This window comes from Salvelinus sp. IW2-2015, linkage group LG3 (assembly GCF_002910315.2).
Source record: "Salvelinus sp. IW2-2015 linkage group LG3, ASM291031v2, whole genome shotgun sequence".
Lineage (NCBI taxonomy): Eukaryota > Metazoa > Chordata > Actinopteri > Salmoniformes > Salmonidae > Salvelinus > Salvelinus sp. IW2-2015.
The window spans coordinates 30233229-30254758 of NC_036840.1; the positions used below are offsets into that span (position 1 = coordinate 30233229).

The window sequence follows — 21530 nt, forward strand, 5'->3', positions numbered from 1 at the left end:
CTGGCCAACTAAACAAAGGACTAAACAAAGAAATAAGGTCTAGAACGGACAGAACCCCCCCCCCCCCCCGCCCAAGGTGCGGACTCCGGCCGCAAAACCTGAAACCTATAGGGGAAGGGTCTGGAGTAAGGGCATTCTGTCCACCCGGATTGGCGGCTCGTGGCGCTGGATTGTGGCCACCCACCCCACCATAGTTAATCCTCGCTTCCCTGGCCTCCCTGCGGAATGCGCGACCCTCCAAATACACCCTACCTGTACCAGCTTCCGGATCGAGGGCAAGCTGACGGCGACGGACCAGCTCCGTGACTGAGGGCAGCTTCCGGACTGAGGGGCAGCTCCGGCCTAGGGCACTGACTGCAGAGGCACTCAATGACTGAGGGGAAGCTCATGAGTGAGGGGTAGCTCATGGCTGAGGGGTAGCTCATGCTGGCGGCGGCTCAGGCGCTCCTGACTGGCGGGGCGGTCAGGCAGCTCATGACTGGCGGGCGGCTCTGGCGGCTCCTGACTGGCGGGCGGCTTTGACGGCTCAGGACAGACGGGCGGCTTTGACGGCTCCGGACAGACGGGCGCTCTGACGGCTCCGGCAGAGGGCGCTCTCTTTCGCAGCGGCCGACGCTCCGGACAGAACGGGCGGCTCTGACGGCTCCGGACAGACGGGCGGCTCTGACGGCTACAGGCGGCGGACGGCTCCGGCAGACGGGCGGCTCAGACGGCGCTGGGCAGACGGGCAGCGCCAGGCCGGCGCTGGGCAGACGGACACTCAGACGGCGCTGGGCAGACGGGCAGCGCAGCGGCGCGGGCAGACGGCAGCAGGCAGGCGGCGCTGGGCAGACGGCAGACTCTGGCCTGCTGAGGCGCCACAGTAGGCCTGGTGCGTGGTACCGCGGCTGGAGACAACGCACCACAGGAGCGAGGCGTGAGGAGAACAGGGCTCTGGAGATGCACTGGAAGCCTGGTGCGTGGTGTTGGCACTGCGGTACTTGGCTGGGGCGAGGAGGTGGCAACCGGATAGACCGGGACCGCTGAGAGAGAGAGAGACAGAGAGATAGAGGCTGAGAGACAAAGAGAGAGACGGAGACAAAGAGAGAGAGACAGAGTGACAGAGAGACAAAGAGAGACAGAGACAGAGAGACAGAGACAAAGAGAGAGACAGAGAGAGAGAGAGACAGAGAGATAGAGAGAGAGAGAGAGAGAGATAAGCTAAAGAAGGGGGATAGGAACATAGAGAGAGATACAAGGGGTAAAGAAACCAAGGTAGAGAGAGGAAGGAAGGAGTGAATGGGAGAAAGTCACCAGGACAAAATACAAGAGGAAGGAGGTTAAATAGAGGAGAGGGGGAATAAGAGGGAGATAAAGAGACAGAAGTGTAAAAGAGTGAGGAGGAAGAGGTATAGAACGAGGGAGACCAAACCGATAGCAAGAAAGCAACAAATAATGTTGGAGAAACAGTATATAGACAGGAGTGACAGCAAGAAAGCAAGAAAGCAAGAGTGAGAGAGTGAGTGAAAGAGTGACAGAGAGATAGAAACAGCTGTCTGTACAATATACTACCTCACTGCTCCCTCTAGCTTTAACTGCTGCCCTATTCTGCTGGCTCCGCTGACACCTGTCAATCAAGACCTCTGATTTATCTCACTGCCAGAACTCAGAATACAAATTAGGACGAGGCTCAGGTGTTTTTTTTCGAAAGTTAGGCACCGGAGTCTTAACATAACTCTAATGAAGAATGTCTGCTTAAGACAGAATGGGGATTACAGGTGCTTTCATGTCTGGAACTGGAATCCTGGTCTGGTTGAAAAAGTAGGATTTGCCTTCACGAAAGCTGAAAATAAGTTGAGGGTGCCCTTTGAATGGTACGACTTCTACACAACATCAGCATGCTATTGTAGACTGTAATGCAACCTGCGCTACCACACTACAATATCTCCTATACAGGTCCTCGTATAGATCCTTCAGGTGTCAGGGAAGGTGACATTATCGCAACTCAGTAGCTGTGTTTATACCCACTGCTATATACATCACCTAGCTGCAATGAAAGACGGACAGAGGAGATCACTTAGATAGCTCCTCATTTCTGTTCTGGGATCTGTTGCTCTGACCAACCTCCTTATCTTATTCACCGCAGAGCAAGCTGCCAGTCTGAATTGGGACCTGCCATGTGGTCGCTGGATGTATCTGTATGTGAGGGTGGTGTACCTTGTCTGGCAGAGAGGACTCCAGTTAGAGCACTGCTGTTGGACTTCACAGACACTTTGGATTTCTTCCTCGTCTCCGACACAGTCTGCAAAACAACCCCCCCCCCCCCCTTTATCAATGTAATTGCAATGCAATGTTGACACAGCGCCATTGTTTACTGCCTACACACACACACACACACACACACACACACACACACACACACACAAACAAACAAACAAACAAAGTATTGAACCATGAGGGGAGTCTAGCTGATGGTAAAAAAAAAAAGTTACTTGTTACTGCAATGCGGGTTGGATCGAATTGAGTCCACTGTCACAGACAGACAGATTGACAGACAGATTGACAGACAGGATGACAGACAGGATGACAGACAGGATGACAGACAGGATGACAGACAGGYTGACACCTCTACCTTGTATTTCCTGATATTGGACTTGGACAAAAAGTCTCATACACTGCGAGGTTGGCACTACTTCAGTGTCATTCTATTCCAGCTAGGGTGTTCTGTGTGCTTGTAGTTGAAGGACTGTTTCTGGCTGCTGTTAGCTGAAAAGGTGAAGGCTATTTTAGCCCTTTGTCAGGTATTTACATGAGAGGTTCAACCAAGTCCAAGAGGAGGTCACACACAACACCCTATGCCTAGCTGAAATAGCATGATATTGAAGCAGTGCCAACCTTGCAGTGTATGAAAAAAGTCTCATTTTATAGTGTACAGTAGTTACATTGTTTGTCTGTTGGGGCTCATTTCATTCTGTTTAATACTGTGTGATATGTGGCATGCCGTTGTTTTTACCTACCTTAGTTGACTGTAGGTCGCTCTGAACAGGAGTGTCRGCTAAATGAATCAACTGTAATGTCAAATGTAATAATAGCCTCACCTGTTCTCCATACAGAGGGCGTCCACGGCAATGATGCGCGCCTCGTGGCCACCCAGGATGTGGTTCAGCTCCAGGTTGAGCCGTTCGGCCTGTGCTGTGCTCCGCCTTAACGTCCCGCAGCTCGTCAGTCAGCGCCTTAACACTGTTCTCCAGCTCCTCCATCTGAACACACAGACAGAAAGAGAGAGAGAGAGAGAGAGAGGGGCAGAGATATAGACAGAAGGAAAGAAAGAGAGAGGGTGAAAGAGAAAGAGACAAGAGGTGAGCGAGCGACAGAGAGAGAGAGCGACAGAGAGAGAGACAGGAAGACGAGGAGAGAGAGAGAGACAGAAAGAGAGAGACAGGAAGACGAGGAGAGAGAGAGACAAGGTTACAGTACATGCAGCGGGGGCCTCTCCTTATCACCCTTCTCAAAGTGCTGATGGAGGAGAGGCACTGGGTCGTGTTCATCAGGGCACGATTTAGCATAAAGTTTTGAAAACAGAATATGAAAAAGAGCAATCTCATTGGACAAGGTCCCATCCCCCCTGTAGCCTTGCCTTCTCCAGTTGGTGTACCAAGTTCTCTCTCTCATAGGCTGGTATGTATGTATGTATGTATGTATGTATGTATGTATGTATGTATGTATGTATGTATGTATGTATGTATGTATGTAATGTATGTATGTATGTATGTATGTTTGTATGTGTGTGTGTGTGAGCGAGAAAGCATGTGTTTGTGATGCCCCACCTTGTTATCCCCCTGGGCCTCGGCCAGTCTCTGATTCAGCTCGTTCCCTCGCTCTCTCGCGTCTCTCAACAGCTGAGCCAAGTTCACCTGGGGAGAGGAGGGAGAGATACACATACAGTGCAGTCTTAAAGTTTTCAGATCCCTTTCCTTTTTCCACATTTTGTTACATTACAGCCTTATTGTAAAATGTATCAAATTATTTATTTTTCTCATCAATCTAAACACAATACCTCATAATGACAAAAACTGTTTTTTTGAAATGTTTGCAAATGTATAAAAAAAAGAAATACCTTATTTACATAAGTATTCAGACCATTTGCTAAGAAACTCAAAATTCGGGGGAAAAGGGCCTTGGTCAGGACGGTGACCAAGAACCTGACAGAGCTCCAGAGTTCCTCGGTGGAAATGGGAGAACCTTCCAGAAGGACAACCATCTCTGCAGTACTCCACCAATCAGGCCTTTATGGTAGAGTGGCCACACAGAAGCCACTCCTCAGTAAAAGGCACATGACAGCACGCTTGTATTTTGCCAAAAGGCACCTAAAGGACTCAGACCGTGAGAAACAAGATCCTCTGGTCTGACGAAACCAAGATTGAACTCTTTGGCCTGAATGACAAGCGTCACATCTGGAGGAAACATGGCACTCTCCCTACGGTGAAGCATGTTGGTGGCAGCATCATGCTGTGGGGATGGTTTACAGCGTCAGGGACTGGGAGACTAGTCACGATCAAGGAAAAGATGAACGGCGCAAAGTACAGAGCGAACCTTGATGAAAACCTGCTCCAGAGCTCTCAGGACCTCAGACTGGGGTGAAGGTTCACCTTCCAACAGGACAAAGACCCTAAGCACACAGCCAAGACAACACAGGAGTGGCTTTGGGACAAGTCTCTGTATGTCCTGAGTGGCCCAGCCAGAGCCCAGACTTGAACCCATCWAACATCTCTGGAGAGACCTGAAAATAGCTGTGCAGCGTCGCTCCCCATCCCTGACAGAGCTTGAGAGGATCTGCAGAGAAGAATGGGAGAAACTCCCCAAATACAGGTGTGCCAAGCTTGTAGCGTCAAAACCAAGAAGACTCAAGGCTGTAATTACGGCCTAGGTGCTTCAACAAAGTAGTTAGTAAAGGGTCTGAATACTTGTGTAAATGTGATATTAGATATTTTTTTTGTATTATACATTTCCTAACATTTCTAACAATCTGTTTGTGCTTTGTCATTATGGAGTATTGTGTGTAGATTGATGAGGGGGGAAAAAACTATTTCATCCATTTTAGAATAAGGTTGTAACGTAACAATTGTGGAAAAAGTCAAGGGGTCTGAATGCACTGTATATACAAAAGTATGTGGACACCCCTTCAAATTAGTGGATTCGGCTATTTCAGCCACACCCGTTGCTGAAAGGTGTACAAAATCGAGCGCACATCCATGCAATCTCCATAGACAAACATTGGCAGTAGAATGGATTTACTGAAGAGCTCAGTGACTTTCAACGTGGCATCCTATCATAGGATGCCACCTTTCCAACAAGTCAGTTCGTCAGATTTCTGCTCTGCTAGAGCTGCCCCGGGAACCTTTAAGGGCTGTTATTGTGAAGTGGAAACGTCTAGGAGCAACAACGGCCACACAAGCTCACGGGACGGGACCGCCAGGTGCTGAGGTGCGTAACACGTAAAAATCATCTGTCCTCGGTTGCAACACTCACTATAGAATTCCTAACTACCTCTGGATGCAACGTCAGCACAAGAACTGTTTCAACATGACAATGCCCCCGTGCACAAAGCGAGGTCCATACAGAAATGGTTTGTCGAGATTGGTATGGAAGAACTTGACTGGCCTGCACAGAGCCCTGACCTCAACCCTATCGAACACCTTTGGGATGAATTGGAACGCCGACTGCGAGCCAGGCCTAATCGCCCAACATCAGTGCCTGACTTCACTAATGCTCTTGTGGCTAAATGGAAGCAAAGTCCACAGCAATGTTCCAACATCTAGTGGAAAGCCTTCCCAGAAGAGTGGAGGCTGTTATGGCAGCAAAGGGGGAACCAATTCCATATTAATGCACATGATTTTGGAATGAGATGTTCGACAAGCCGGTGTCCACATACTTTTGGTCATGTTGTGTAGTTCACCTGGGGAGAGGAGGAAGAGATAGAGGGAGAGAAATAGGGGTAGATGGAGAACAAAAAGGGATGGAAGTGAAAGAGTGGGAGTCACAGATGCAAAAAAGCCTGGCTTTAAGGCTGAACTGGCAAAGCTTCAGATAAGCCTTGTCCATCATCATTGTGATAAAGTGACAAGAGTTACTTTAACTTACCTGATTGCGTTTTTCTGGTGGAAAAGACGGATCTCCATCCCGAAACAGAACACACATTTAAGAACTAATAGAAATAATAAAAATGCTAACATTTACTGCAAGGTGATTTAGGCTTGCGATTTAAATCATGCTAACAGGGGTCCCATTGTTTTGCACTCAATAATACTAATGCTAAGCTCTAGCAAATAAAATKAAAAACATTCATGGATCACTGACTTTCCAGGTCCTTAGACCCTTTTTATATATCCATAAAACAAAGTCAAATTCGTCATTTGGACGAACTATCACTTTAAGGCAAAACGTCGCAGAAAAGGAGTACTAAATTCAAATATAAATCCTTTAGGCAGACTCACAATGAGCTCTCTGTATTTCTTCTTGAGTCCCTGGTGGTGTTCTCGAAGRTGGTTGGCCATCAGCTTGTACTGGTCTCTCTCCTGTTGACAGGTGTCCAGCTCTTTGGAKAGGATCAGGAGGGCCTCCTTACTCTCCAGTTTACGCTTCGACACCAGGAGCTATGGGACAATATATAGGATGGTACAGAAAGGGACATAACACCGGTTACACTTACACACCAGGAACTACAGTGCCTATAGAAAGCCTACACCCCCTTGAACTTTTTTTCACATTTTGCTGCCTTAAAAAAAAACTTCTAAAGAGAGATCAAATTAAAATAAATCCTACAGATCTAGATAAAATAATCCACATTTTCAAAGTGAAAGAAAGATATTTTTCAAATTGAGAAAAAAAAAACTGAAATATCATAATTGGATATGTCTCCCCCAGAGTTAATACTTGYTGGAAGCACCTTTGGCAGCCATTACAGCTGTGAATCATTCTCATTAAGATTCTACCAACTTTTCACAACATATTGTTTATTGTTTTGGATGGACCAGGTGGTAGACTACCAATCGCTTTGTGTTAAAATACGTTGTGTGGGGTATATGCACACAAACAACCCTAGAATCCATAGACTTGGCTTCATAATCGTAACAAAAGATGTATATTGAGACTTTAATTTCTCCTTCCATGTAGCAACCGTAGTTCTATTCGCTAATCATCACTGATGGCTCACGCAACCYATTGTCACAGGGTTTTTGCAGCGCACTCACCTCGCTGACCAGGCCTTGCCAATCACTCACTCCTTTTCAAACTATTCACATTTTCTTGGCGTCTTCCCCACACGCAGATGTCACGGTTTTTCCTGCGTTAATCGGTTAAGGCTACAACTGTGTTCAGCAAGGCGAATTGAGATTCTCCTCCGCTGGCTGCTATGTTTAGGTCTAACGTCAGCTGTTGTTGGTGGGCAGGGATGTCAGAGGGTGGACATGTTCACAATAAAAATTATATTTTATCCTAGGTGTATTGAGAGAGGTGCTCGGGGACTTGTCATGTTTGATTCAAGTAGCTTAAATAAACAGTGAGCAGAGAACGAACAGTTTCTCAAAGAGAATATGAGGAGGTCCTMTTAAAGGTACTTTATTTACTTTTGCCTTTGGGGTTGCTCTTGAGGCAAAATGGTCCCCTATATGGTCAAAATATTGCCTAGAAATTACCTAATTTGACAGAAAAGGGCACATGAGTTATGCTGTATAATATGTTATATGAACCATACAGGCAACTCTCAAGCCTAAATGTAGGTGAGGGCTTCTCGTGGGCAACTTACATTGTGTTCACTCCAGGACTTATCCCTCTTCTTTCCCTCCAGGTTTCCATTATGTTCAGGCAGCCCCCTCAAGCCTTACATGGAGCCTAAATAGTTAGTTGTGTTGAACTCTGCAGGGAGACCAAGCATTGACCACTGGAATATCAAGTACGAGCATAGAGTTCAGACAGACAGACTGTCAATTCAATTTCTTCATAGGAATGAATTAATAGTATAACAAGCTTTTAATAAAACAACCATGGCTGTTACATTACAGTAACATTTTCTGCCATGATCAGGACAACAACAAGGGCAGAACGTTCTGTCAACCAAACCGTTGCAGCGTGGCATTTACCCCAAATAACCATACAATTTCAATAGGCAGGGTTACGTTGGGAATTATGCAACAATTTAACAGTCATTTTTGAAGAAAGCATTTAATGGCTCCAGCATCAAACATTCTTTTACATGAACAATCYTACAGTTGTGACCAAATACCCTAGTAGGCAACAGTTAACAGTGTTCCTCCATAAAATCTCCCACTCAGAATGCATGACAATCACTGGGCCTGCTTACAACTGCAGGCTAAAATAGAATAATGAGTAGCAATCCCTTTTCATACACTGTTGGCCTATGTGCAATATATTTTATTGTTACAATCTAATAGAAAGTATTCCTGAAAATATTATACTAAAATCAACAGTTTTCCTTCAAAACATTGTGTCAAATTTGCACTAATCTATTTACTCTAAAGAATGGGAAATATAAATATATTGAATTTCAACAGCATCTTCCAAATGATAAAAGTCTGTTTACACAGGCAGCCAAATTCTGATATTTTTGGTCTTTTGACCAATCAGATCAGSTCTATTGCCAATAATTGGGCAAAAAAATCTGAAATGGACTGTCTGTGTAAACAGATATGTCAGCATCATGCGCTTAGTTCCTCTGCATTAAAAAACATCTCAGATCAGGTCGTATTGTATTCCAGTTCTGTTCCTTGGCAAACRTGTAAACGCATCCAAAGAGATCAGGAAACGTCGTCACCAGATCTTTGCAAACACAGCAGGCCGCATCTGCATCCTTATCCGCAACCTTAGTGCTGCAGAAAGACAGAAAATACAAAAGCCATTTTCTATGATGTCAGTGAAGATGCTCAGTGTTGGGGCAGTTTCAACATACTGTAACGTCAATTACAGAGGCAGATTTGATTAACAGAAATCAGAGTAAATCTTGATCTCTAACTTGATATCTGGTATGTCATGTTAGGACTTGAAATAAGTACAATATCTATTCAATTCTCCAATTAAAACAATTGTAAAGCAATTTGAAATTTAGATCAGTACCACTAACACTAATTGTTGTATTTTGACTTACTAGTGTGCATCAAGGTTGCGTATGAAGCGCAGTAATCCCAATGTGTTCTCAGTGTAGYCCTTCTTTTTACCTTCCAGCTTCTGGATCAACAAAGGGGGCAGCTGTGAAGACAAAGAATTGCTGTATGCGTTAATATTGCTTTACACTCATAAATGGCTTGTGGTGGTTAGTAGTGAATCAAATGTTGTCTGGCTAACCTTGGATTTCCACTGATAGAAGGATCTCTTCTCAACACCTTGGTCTAGAGCTTGAACGAGCTCTTGGTCAGCATTACGATGGTTCTCTGCCTCATCCTGATTCCCAATTTTGATCAAGTAATCRAATCTCCTGATCAAACAGTGCACATGAATACATTTGAAACAAATTATAGGGGAAGTTATGTCCATGTTGTAATTGTCCTCTCAGTCTCATGCTAATCAGTTTAAGAATGGCACTGCCTCATAATTCTTCCCATCACTTGTTGTCAAGCCTCAAGTGATGCAAATAGGTGTAAGTCTCTGGCAAAGGTGTCTATGTAAGGTAAGAATTTCAAGCCATGGATAATGCAAATCTTGCATGATAAATCATAGGGCGTTCACAAACTTTATCGAAAGCTAACTACCTTTACACTTGGTTTTTAATTTGTTTAACATATTACATTAGCTTTAATACATTTGAATAATATGAATGATTGTAATTATGCACGTAGAATATTATAATTGTGTCACCGTGTCAATCATGTAACTGTAACTAGAATTTAGTTTTATCTCCATGTTTATTATTATTTTCATTATTACCTATTATACACGGCGCCATACTAATAAAACAACTTTTCAAGTGACAAATATAAGGATTTTCACCTCTGTGGTTTCCAGAAGAGGGGATGATTCAGGGTCTCCTCCACTGTAGGTCTCTCATCAGGGACTTCATTGATCATCCACTCAATGAGGTCTTTTGCCACCTCATCTGACAAATGTTCTAGTGTGTAAGTCCCATTGATTATGTTTCGATTATGTTCAAGTTCATCACCAAGTGGACSTTCAAAGGGGTGGTGTCCACCAGAAAGGATGTAGTATACRAACATCCCAGCCACCTGAAATTACAACAATRARTCAGTCCATCGCTCTACAAACAGGAAATAATCTTTATTCTATCTTCACGTTGCTCCACCTGTATATCAGAGCTCCTCTTATATCCAGAGCCTTGTTTGTCTAACGTCTCCTTGGCCATCCAGCATTTTGTTCCTGCAGGGATTGTGTATAGAGTTGTTTGTTCCACTGTCAATCTGCGACTTATGCCAAAATCTGCCAATTTTGCATTTCCATTGATATCTGTTAAGGATAAATAATATCACAATATCATGCTTTTCATAAGTATAGATACTAGAAAATGTATTAGATGTATTAGATTTAGAGTGAAAGGCTTAACTGTGCAATACTATTGTATCTCTCACCTATCAAAACATTCTGAGGTTTGATATCCCGATGAAGGACTTTGGTAGTTGGACAATGAATGACACTTAAACTGCGGAGCACCTCTTGAGTGATTTTCATCAGGGCATGAGTGTCGTCCTTGGACAGGTGTGTATTAATGTATTCATCCAGAGTGTATTCACAGAGCTGAAGAGCAAGATAACCAAAAAAAATGTCTTCCGCAAAGTCCATGTATCTCACAATACAGCTACTGTCAAGCTCTGGAAGACGTAAAAATCCTTCCTCATTCTTGAGAAACTGATAGTTTGACCTGATCATTCTCTTTATGGCTACTTCAGTGCCATCATCTCTCAGGCCCAAGAAGACCTCAGTTCCATCACTTCRCTTTGCTATGCGAAAGTAATTATCATCATGTATAAYAGTGAGGTTTCCCACTTTATAAACTTTACTTTCATCCATGTTGGCAAGCTTCTCTAACTGTGTCTCCCACCGCTTGCTGACTTTGTGCCATTTGCGCTGTAATGGTGACGTGTCAGTGGTGGGGTGGAACGGCTTTACACTTGAACACTCATCAAGACCAGATTCCTCAACAGGAGTAGATGAAGTATTGAAGGCTAAACATGTATTATTTTCTTGTGTGTCTGTCTCTTCTTTTGGTAAGTCTTGCTTTTCTGCCTTTCTCCTCTTCTTCTTCTTCTTCTTCTTCTTCTTCTTGGTTTCTGACAAATGACTGTCTTTTGAATCTTCACTTGCTGACTTGGAGACTGAATGTTGTCTGTCTAAGGACATGTTTAGATCTCTCAGCTTTACTTTCAGGTTTTCATCCCTTCCCCAGTTAAGTAGTCCTTCAGGTACCGGAGTCAGTCCCAGAGAGCTGATATAACCAGGAACACAACTAAATGTGTAAAGATCTGCTAGCAAGGCATAGGCATACATCTTCAAATCAGAGGAATAACCCTCTCTCTGTGTGCATGGGACAATGTGCTTGCATATTTTCTCAAGGTCAGAGTTGCTCCAACGACCCTTGTCTTTTGTCTTCTGTGTGATGCCATAGAGCGTAACAATGATCAATGGCACGAGATAATCTTCTGTTTTACAGGAAAGCAGTTTCACTAACTCAGGAATTAGGGTAAGTGACACCTCATTAGGTATTTCCTTCATGGCGCAAACAACTTTATCCAAGGATTTCAATGCACCTGCCCTAAATTTCAGAGGAACTGTGGCCAGACGTCTGCTTACATCTTCAACATAGGAAACTAGTTTCTTGGAGTCGTTCAACCATTTAATGGCTTTCTGGAAGTATTCGTCTTCATTTGCACCTTCAATGTTAAAGCACATGTCAATCATAGTGAGGTGGGTTTGGGGGTTCTCCTCTAGTAAGTGAAGATCATAGTGTTTGAAAACATCTGTTGGGGATGTTCGTTTTATTGCTTGTGCAAAATTTAAAAAAAGCTTGATTTTGGAAAAGAACTCACTCTCTTTAGCAAAGTTTTCAATTATTGTGGCCAATTTCAGATCAATTGCAGGATAGATGCCATGATTTAGCCACATTAAAGCTCCAGATTCAAGCAGCTCCTTCACAATATCCTCTCTGTCATGTGCTAATTGAATTGGAGAGAATGGTTGTTCTGCTAGACCYTTTGGATCTGCCTTTGCTTCCAGTAATGTTGTCACTATATTCACTGGAACTTTATGCATGTCCCAGCATAATGCAGAGTGCAAAATAACTATTTGATGGTTTGTTGGGGTCAGCACCTTTTCCAGAAGAAATGTACAAATCTCCTGATTTGCAAATGCAACTGTCAGGTTTTGGCCAGGACTGTTCAGGTTTTGTTCACTAGATGTCCCCCTTGCACCTTTTTTGTACCTTTTGTTTTTTCTTGCCCTAATTATTGTTTGCACCTGTAAGTCATTCCCTTGTTAGTATTTAAACCCTGTGTGTTCCTCAGTTCCTTGCTCAGTGTTTGTATGTTAGCACCCAGCCCCAGCCTTTGTGATCATTTTTCTCTTGTTGGATTTTCCAGAGGTTCTCTGGTTTTGTTCTCGTGTATTTTTGGATTGGTCTTTTGAGGTTTGTTTTTTCCCTTGTGTTTTTACCACTTTGTGGATTTTCTTTGTATTTTGGAAGATATCTATTTTTTATTAAACCACCATCTCTAGTACTGCTGTGTCTGCCTCATCTTCTGGGTTCTGCCCATTATTAGTGACTGTTTCTCGCACCGGGTCCTGACAGCAACAGCAGCAATTAAAGGGGTTACTTCATCTTGTAACTCAACACAAGGGTACAATGCATTGATGTCCTTGCCTCTAATCAATTTCTTCAGCCTCTCCTGATTATTATTACTAATGCACGTTATAATAGGATCTGTTGGCTCTGAGATAACCAGTTTGGCCAGATGTTCAAAAAAGTCTTCATAATTCCTATCAATTTTTTCTACGCAGGGATATCTGAGGGAGAAAAAGTCATGAGTATATTTTTCAATTAAATTGAAATGGGATTCATAGTAACTTAACATGATATTTTCAGTATGCTCTTGTATGTTAAATAACAGTGTATAATATCCTCTTATAATGTATATGTTATTAGTGTCTCAATAGATACGTGAATATACTGTACAGTACAATTGGTTTAGTTCATTAGGAGAATAATAACTCAAATAAATCTTGCAGTTTCACATCTCTGGTGCATACCTGTGTGGTGCCTTTACCTGACTGAAGTACTATTAAAGCTGTTTTATATCATGTCAAATGTAGAGTTAGGATTTGTTATAACTTGGAAAGAGCAGCATTCATAGGACTGTGCCAATACTCTCAGAAATCGACTTTAAAAGTACGTACCCCTTAGAGTTCTTGGAGCAGAAACGTTCTCTTCAGCCCGAAGCTCACAGTGCCAACTCTACTGATGTGGAAGAGACACAATATAAAGTTATTCCTGAAACCCAACCTAGACTGGTACAACAGGTATATTTAGTGCTTTAGACACTCTTCTTACTAAAGTTATTCCTGAAACCCAACTAGACTGAACAACAGGTATATTTAGTGCTTTAGACACTCTTCTTACTAAAGTTCTTCTTGAAACCCAACCTACACTGTACAACAGGTATATTTAGTGCTTTAGACAACTCTTCTTACTAAAGTTATTCCTGAACCCAACCTAGACTGGTACAACAGGTATATTTAGTGCTTTGACAACTCTTCTTACTAAAGTTATTCTTGAACCCAACCTAGACTGGTACAACAGATATATTAGTGCTTTAAGACAACTCTTCTTACTAAAGTTATTCCTGAAACCCAACCTAGACTGGTACAACAGGTATATTTAGTGCTTTAGACAACTCTTCTTACTAAAGTTCTTCTTGAAAACACCTAGACTGGTACAACAGGTATATTTAGTGCTTTAGACAACTCTTCTTACTAAAGTTCTTCCTGAAACCAACCTAGACTGGTACAACAGGATATTTTAGTGCTTTAGACAACTCTTCTTACTAAAGTTCTTCTTGAAACCCAACCTAGACTGGTACAACAAGGTATATTTAGTGCTTTAGACAACTCTTCTTACTAAAGTTCTTCCTGAAACCCAACCTAGACTGGTACAACAGGTATATTTAGTGCTTTAGACAACTCTTCTTACTAAAGTTCTTCTTGAAACCCAACCTAGACTGGTACAAAAGGTATATTTAGTGCTTTAGACAACTCTTCTTACTAAAGTTATTCTTGAAACCCAACCTAGACTGGTACAACAGATATATTTAGTGCTTTAGACAACTCTTCTTACTAAAGTTATTCCTGAAACCCAACCTAGACTGGTACAACAGGTATATTTAGTGCTTTAGACAACTCTTCTTACTAAAGTTCTTCTTGAAACCCAACTAGACTGGTACAAACAGGTATATTTAGTGCTTTAGACAACTCTTCTTACTAAAGTTCTTCTTGAAACCCAACCTAGACTGGTACAACAGGTATATTTAGTGCTTTAGACAACTCTTCTTACTAAAGTTCTTCCTGAAACCCAACCTAGACTGGTACAACAGGTATATTTAGTGCTTTAGACAACTCTTCTTACTAAAGTTCTTCTTGAAACCCAACCTAGACTGGTACAACAGGTATATTTAGTGCTTTAGACAACTCTTCTTACTAAAGTTCTTCTTGAAACCCAACCTAGACTGGTACAACAGGTATATTTAGTGCTTTAGACAACTCTTCTTACTAAAGTTCTTCCTGAAACCCAACCTAGACTGGTACAACAGGTATATTTAGTGCTTTAGACAACTCTTCTTACTAAAGTTCTTCTTGAAACCCAACCTAGACTGGTACAACAGGTATATTTAGTGCTTTAGACAACTCTTCTTACTAAAGTTATTCTTGAAACCCAACCTAGACTGGTACAACAGGTATATTTAGTGCTTTAGACAACTCTTCTTACTAAAGTTCTTCTTGAAACCCAACCTAGACTGGTACAACAGATATATTTAGTGCTTTAGACAACTCTTCTTACTAAAGTTATTCCTGAAACCCAACCTAGACTGGTACAACAGGTATATTTAGTGCTTTAGACAACTCTTCTTACTAAAGTTCTTCTTGAAACCAACCTAGACTGGTACAACAGGTATATTTAGTGCTTTAGACAACTCTTCTTACTAAAGTTCTTCTGAAACCCAACCTAGACTGGTACAACAGGTATATTTAGTGCTTTAGACAACTCTTCTTACTAAAGTTCTTCTTGAAACCCAACCTAGACTGGTACAACAGGTATATTTAGTGCTTTAGACAACTCTTCTTACTAAAGTTCTTCTTGAAACCCAACCTAGACTGGTACAAACAGGTATATTTAGTGCTTTAGACAACTCTTCTTACTAAAGTTCTTCCTGAAACCAACCTAGACTGGTAACACAGGTATATTTAGTGCTTTAGACAACTCTTCTTACTAAAGTTCTTCCTGAAACCCAACCTAGACTGTACAACAGGTATATTTAGTGCTTTAGACAACTCTTCTACTAAAGTTCTTCCTGAAACCCAACCTAGACTGGTACAACAGGTATATTTAGTGCTTTAGACAACTCTTCTTACTAAAGTTCTTCTTGAAACCCAACCTAGACTGGTACACACAGGTATATTTAGTGCTTTAACAACTCTTCTTACACTTTTCACAATCTTGATCATGGAAACAGCACATTTCCTGCACTGTACCCAAAAACTCATCAGTACTAAACACAAGGAAACCCAAAGAGATGCAAATCGACTTCAGGAAAAAATAAACCAAGCCTATCCCCACTATCAATACATGGAGTGGATATTGAGATTATGTCAGTACTTGAGGACAACCACTGATTACAAGCTGAATTGGAACATCAATTCCATCACCAGGGTTGGGGAGTATTGAAAAAGGCTCAAGTTTAAGTTTGTTCCACCTGAGCGAGTCTGACCAGAAGGCAGAGACCACTACGATGACACACCAAATGCATTTGATGCATRGCGGGGAAAAAAGCAGGAATAGGCTTTTGTAGGTTATAGTCCAAGCTATGTCTTCCAATGGTGCGACAGCTGTCGGCATCCAAAGATGAACTAACTTGAATAAACGCTTGGAGGTAAGGATGGCAGTACTGGTGTAGTCTACAGTGATACGGATATCACTTAGTATTGATATCTACATAGCGCATTGATGTGAATCACACTGCTGCTCTCTCATTTAGTTATTTACGCCTTACGGATTGTGGTTGTTGTGGATGGCTGTTCACAAATCTAAATGAGTATTTAAACCCAATAATGGTTGAAGTCAAGAAGTTTAAGCTGCCTATCAATCATTGTTTTTGAAACCAGTGGACAGCCAGTGAAAAAAAAAAGTGCTCTTGCAACAGCTCCAGATCCCAGCCTATGGAATAAAAGTGGGGCTTTTATTGCTCAATRTAATTCATGCTGCTAAAAAAAATCCGTAGGCCTAATGGACACATGCTGAAACTCGCACACTTTTGATAGACTTATAGGGGCAATCTGTAGTTGCTACATCCCTTAATATATATATATATATATATATATGTCAATTGATTCTTGAAAAATATAACTTATAAATGACTCATGAGATTTGTTCAACTGTCACACCATGAGAACCCAAAATATAAGCTTGTTTTTCTCCAATGTTTGTAAACATTGTAAATGTAAACAAATACTGTATAGCCTCATAACATGGTTCAAACAATAATTTTGGTATCATGGATGGTCKGTCCTTGCATCCGTAGCRCTGTCTATTAATCTGAGAGTGGTTACATTTCTCCWGGCCCATCCCTCAGCTTTTTAACAAAACAGAGGCGGGACGACTGTTTTGTTATTGTTTCATCTGTGMATTTGTCCTTTAAACAMCTGCATATTATCAAGATATCAAAGTGTCACCAACAAAAAGGTAAACAATAGGCCTATAGCAAATGCAGCATATGGGATTCATRTTTCACATGTAAATATCACAWTTCAGTAGATTTTTTCAACTCGAATCAATGACCACAATCAGTCCTCCATGACAACAAAATCATAAACAARAGAGTAGGGCTGGCTAAGAAATCCTTAGTTTTGAGGTCCTGCTCAGGTAAAACAATTTGGCTAATCTATACTTCCATATTTCCAAGTCCTATTCTTTAAGATCAYGGGGTGTAACATTTATTGGAATGACTGGAATTCTGATAGACTTTGGTTTTTAATGTAAAGATATAATTGAATCGTATTATTATAAGTAGTAGAAAGCGATGGGTTAGAAGAAGCCTACATAACCAACCCATAAAGTAAAATGTAACATCCATGTATGGCCAGCCGAGAAAAAACCCATAACTGATCCAAATGGTTGCCCAAACAGGCAGGCTAGATGCAGTTATTTCTAAATGAATACCGGGTGGGTTACATTAAAAACGCCAGGCTTTTGAACTGTTATTCAAATGACAGGCTGTTCACTGCAMTTTACAGCCTAGACTAGAGTTTTGTACTCACTTGAAAACAATAATAGAATGTTTCATTACATTGTGCTGTTGTAGCCTAGGTAGCATACATTTCTTGTCCCTAAAAAACTGAAACATATGGTAGCTTTTCCAGCTGCCTACCTGGGGACTAGGAGGGATTGCACTCAACACAGCTTCGGGAGCTCACATAAGTAAAATACAATTGTTTTTGTCACATGCGCCGAAGATAACAGTGAAATGCTTACTTACAAGCCCTTAACCAACAATGCCGTTGAAGAAAAATATATAACAAATAATTAAGGAGCAACAATAATAAAATAACAGTAGCGAGTCTATATACAGGGAGTTCCGGTACAGAGTCAATGTGCGGTTAGTCGAGGTAATGTACATGTAGGTAGAGGTAAAGCYACTATGCATGAATAAACAGAGTAGCAGCAGCGTAAAAATGGGGGGTGGGAACAACGCAAATAGTCCGGGAAGCCATTGTATTTAACTGTTGAAGTCTTTTATGGCTTGGGGGTCGAAGCTGTTAAGAAGCCTTTTTGACCTAGACTTGGCACTCCGATACTGCTTGCCGTGCGGTAGCAGAGAGTCTATGACTAGAGTGGCTGGAGTCCTTGGCAATTTTTTGGGCCTTCCTCTGACACCGCCGGGTATAGAGGTCCTGGATGGCAGGAAGCTTGGCCCCAGTGATGTACTGGGCCGCCATAACGCAGTACCTATGTCAGTGCTTGCGGTCGGAGGCAGAGCAGTTGCCATCCCAGGTGGTGATGCTCTCGATGGTGCAGCTGTATAACTTTGAGGATCTGAGGACCATTGCAAATTTTTTCAGTCTCCTGAGGGTGAATAGGCATTCTCGTGCCCTTTCACAACTGTCTTGGTGTGTTTGGACCATGTAGTTTGTTGGTGATGTGGACACAAGGATTGAAGCTCTCAAACCTGCTCCACTGCATTCCCGTCGATGAAACGGGGGCGTGCTCGGTCCTCCTTTTCCTGTAGTCCACAATCATTCTCATTGTCTTGATCACGTTGAGGGGAGGTTGTTATCCTGGCACCACACTGCCAGGTCTCTGAACTCCTCCCTATAGGCTGTCTCATCGTTGTCAGTGATCAGGCCTACCACTGTTGTGTCATCGGCAAATTGAATGATGGTGTTGGAGTCATGCAGTCATGGGTGAACAGGGAGTACAGGAGGGACTGAGCACGCACCCCTTAGGGGCCCCTAGTTGAGGATCAGAGTGGCAGATGTGTTGTTACCACTCCCTTACCACCTTGGGGCGGCCCATCAGGAAGTCCAGGATCCAGTTGCAGAGGAGGTGTTTAGTTCTAGGGTCTTAGCTTAGTGATAAGCATTGAGGGCACTTTGATGTTGAAGTGCTGGAAGCTGGTGCGCCATTCGTAAAATGTGCAATTGCATTTCCAAAGCTAGGTAGATCTTTTAACTTCTTACCTGTTAAGAGTCGCGCCGATTTATTTGTATTTTTGGTCAGTTTGTCGCGGCTCACGTGCATATTAATGAGAGCATTGCACATCATGCTGTGGTTGTTGGACCGCGAGGTTATTATTCTGAACTATTGGTGCAGTTTCATAAATGCAATTGGTGTGGGGGTCCATATGATTTTCTGGGAATACTGGTGTTGTACGTTTAGCTATAATAGATCGTGAAGTGCTACGGGTGGCCAGTGTAAATTGCTTAACATTTATGTGTAGTATCATAGGCTTTATACTTGCGATGTGTGTTGGATTCTAGTGGCTATATTGCCTATAAAAACCGGGAACTATGGTGGTTCTTACTCCTAAAATCATATATCTCCATTGACAATGCGTTGAATCATGGTTGGTATTAAAACTGGTCAGAGACAGTTGAAAAATGTTTGGTGAGACACTGCCAGTTGGTCAGCGCATGGCTGAGTACACATGTAAACATCAGCACTTTGTTTTCAATTGTGTTTTGACTGGTAACTGTCAGACGTTTGTTTTCCTTGGCCCCATTGTTGGTGTTTTTTGTATTCGTATCTGCTGAGGTCGTCTTTATAATTCTTGGCCAGGTCGCGTTGTAAATGAGAACTTGTTCTCCAACTGGCCTAACCTGGTTAAATAAAGGTGAAATAAACATTTTAAAAAATAATATATGTGCAACCTATATGGGCTTATTGTCAAAGTAGTGCAATCTCTCTATTTTGAACCGGTCACTGCCGGTAATGCGGGCAATCGGTGGTTTTAAAACTCTGGTGCCATTGGAGACGCATCACTTCAATTTGTCAGTGCTGGTCAGGCTTCTCTCGTTCAGAACTCTAACTCTACCTCTCTCCCTAGCAGGTGCCCACGCCCTGGTTTTTATTAACAACCTTTTAGTAAAGCCATATAAACTGGTTTCGTTGTTTTTAAGGTGTCTTGTCAAGATCTTTAGCCAGACCACTCTATTAAAGTTATTAGCTGTGTTCAATGTTTATGCACTTTTGGATGGGCAGCGGACTAGCGCCGTGTCAAGGCCGCTTTGGGAGGGAAGAGGGGGAAGTGATGGCGCCGTGTTCTGGGATGCACTTCTTGTCATGGGCTTCCGTATGCATAAAGCGCCGCTCAGGGACCGCTATGTTCCTAAGATCAGCCCGTGGCCTGGCTAGCGGAGCTCATGCCGCCGCGTAATAAATTTTCGACAAACCTGTTGGATCATTTACACAACATGGGAAATTACACAGTCACACCTTTTTCTGTGCCTCCTTTGGGGGGGGTTTTTTGGTTGGAGGGGTTTTTTATTGGGGGGAGCAAAAGAGGTGGTTAGTGAAGTGTGAAGGTGATTGAATGTGAAATTTAAGTATGTCAGATCCACCAACTCCTGTGGGAGATGATTTCATGTCCGGTTTTTTAAGTGTTTTAGAAGGCTGTCACTGATAAAGTGAGGATTAAAATATGAACCAATTTTCGTGATCGCAAACTTTTGATAAAGAAGGACTTGACAAATAGTCCTAACTTGGAAAGGTTTTTCCAAAGGAAGGTCCAATATTTGTGCAGGACTAATTCTATCATCTGTTTTTAATGTCCCTCTCTAAACTCTAGTTAATATTCTCAGTGGGCTCCAGTATCAGGGCAGAACACGGTCACTTATCAGCAACTAGCACCCTGAGTGGTACAGGTCTCTCACAGGTTGCCCTGGGTTCTGGAACGCAGGTTCCATAGTTTCGCCACGCCTGCCTTCAACAAAGCTAACTTATCCACAGTTGGAACATCAACGACGCAAAAGCACGCACACACACATCACAACACAAAAGACACACAGACCGCCTGTATTGCTGTTTAAAAAACATGAAGTAGTTTACTATTGCTGGTATGTTACTTTTATCACTTGGGGAACTGATGAAATGATGATGATGAATGGTGATACCTGGTAGAACTTCAGTGATCTGGATAGGAGGAATTGTTTGTATTAGGTGGGGTGGAGACTTTTTGTATATGGTGTGTTCCAGGATTGACTCTTATTTCCTATTAAGACGTCACTAGAGGGCCCAAGGGCCTGGGTCAAAAGTTAGTGCACTACGTGGGGTTTGGGCACCATTTGGGGGACGCATCTTATGTGGCCTTTCGATAAGAGTATTAGGCCTGTTACAGATCTGTTTGTGCTGTCGAGCCGGTCCTACTTGTTTGACTTGACAGATGTAGACGGCTTTCAGACTGTAGAGGTTTTGGAGAATTCTGGTCCAAGTCTTGATTACAAAGACGGTTTAGGCTTGAGCTCATCCAGCTGTGTTCTAAGGAGTCGTTTTCCTGGTGTGGTCAAGAGAAAAAGTTAGACGCAGCAGCCTCTGAAAGTGTAAGTAAAATGTATCTACACAGCTTAGACCAGTTTATTTTTTTTATCAGACGTCTGTTTTTTTTTTTTATCTGTGTTTTTTTTTTTATATAAAAACGTTTTTTTTTTTTTTTTTTTTTCTTTTTTTTTTTTTTTTCAACATGGGCTTTGTTACAGAAGTGGTTTTTGCTAATTAAATACAGTATCGAATGTCAATACTAACGAGAAAGTTAGTAATTGATATATATCTTATG

The 21530-nt window shown here is 42.3% G+C and overlaps 1 protein-coding gene and 1 pseudogene across 3 annotated transcripts in view; both read right to left on the bottom strand.

Moving 5' to 3' along the window:
• The window catches only part of LOC139029505 (uncharacterized), a 19173-nt pseudogene extending 11060 nt beyond the window's left edge, over positions 1-8113 (bottom strand).
• A 59-nt stretch (positions 8114-8172) lies between these two features.
• Positions 8173-21530, bottom strand: part of LOC111954285 (uncharacterized) — a 22199-nt gene continuing 8841 nt past the window's right edge. The window contains exons 1-6 of one of the 3 annotated variants that reach the window (XM_023973895.2): positions 10572-12657; positions 10289-10449; positions 9979-10211; positions 9337-9466; positions 9140-9240; positions 8173-8864 (exon numbers count right to left, since the gene is read on the bottom strand). In XM_023973895.2, the coding sequence (XP_023829663.2) occupies positions 8702-8864; positions 9140-9240; positions 9337-9466; positions 9979-10211; positions 10289-10449; positions 10572-12249 (2466 nt within the window). In that variant the 5' untranslated portion in view covers positions 12250-12657 and the 3' untranslated portion in view covers positions 8173-8701. Of the gene's footprint in view, positions 8865-9139; positions 9241-9336; positions 9467-9978; positions 10450-10571; positions 13000-13389; positions 13451-21530 lie in introns of those variants that run through there. The other 2 variants (XR_011474359.1, XM_023973912.2) reach the window with 2 other exon arrangements.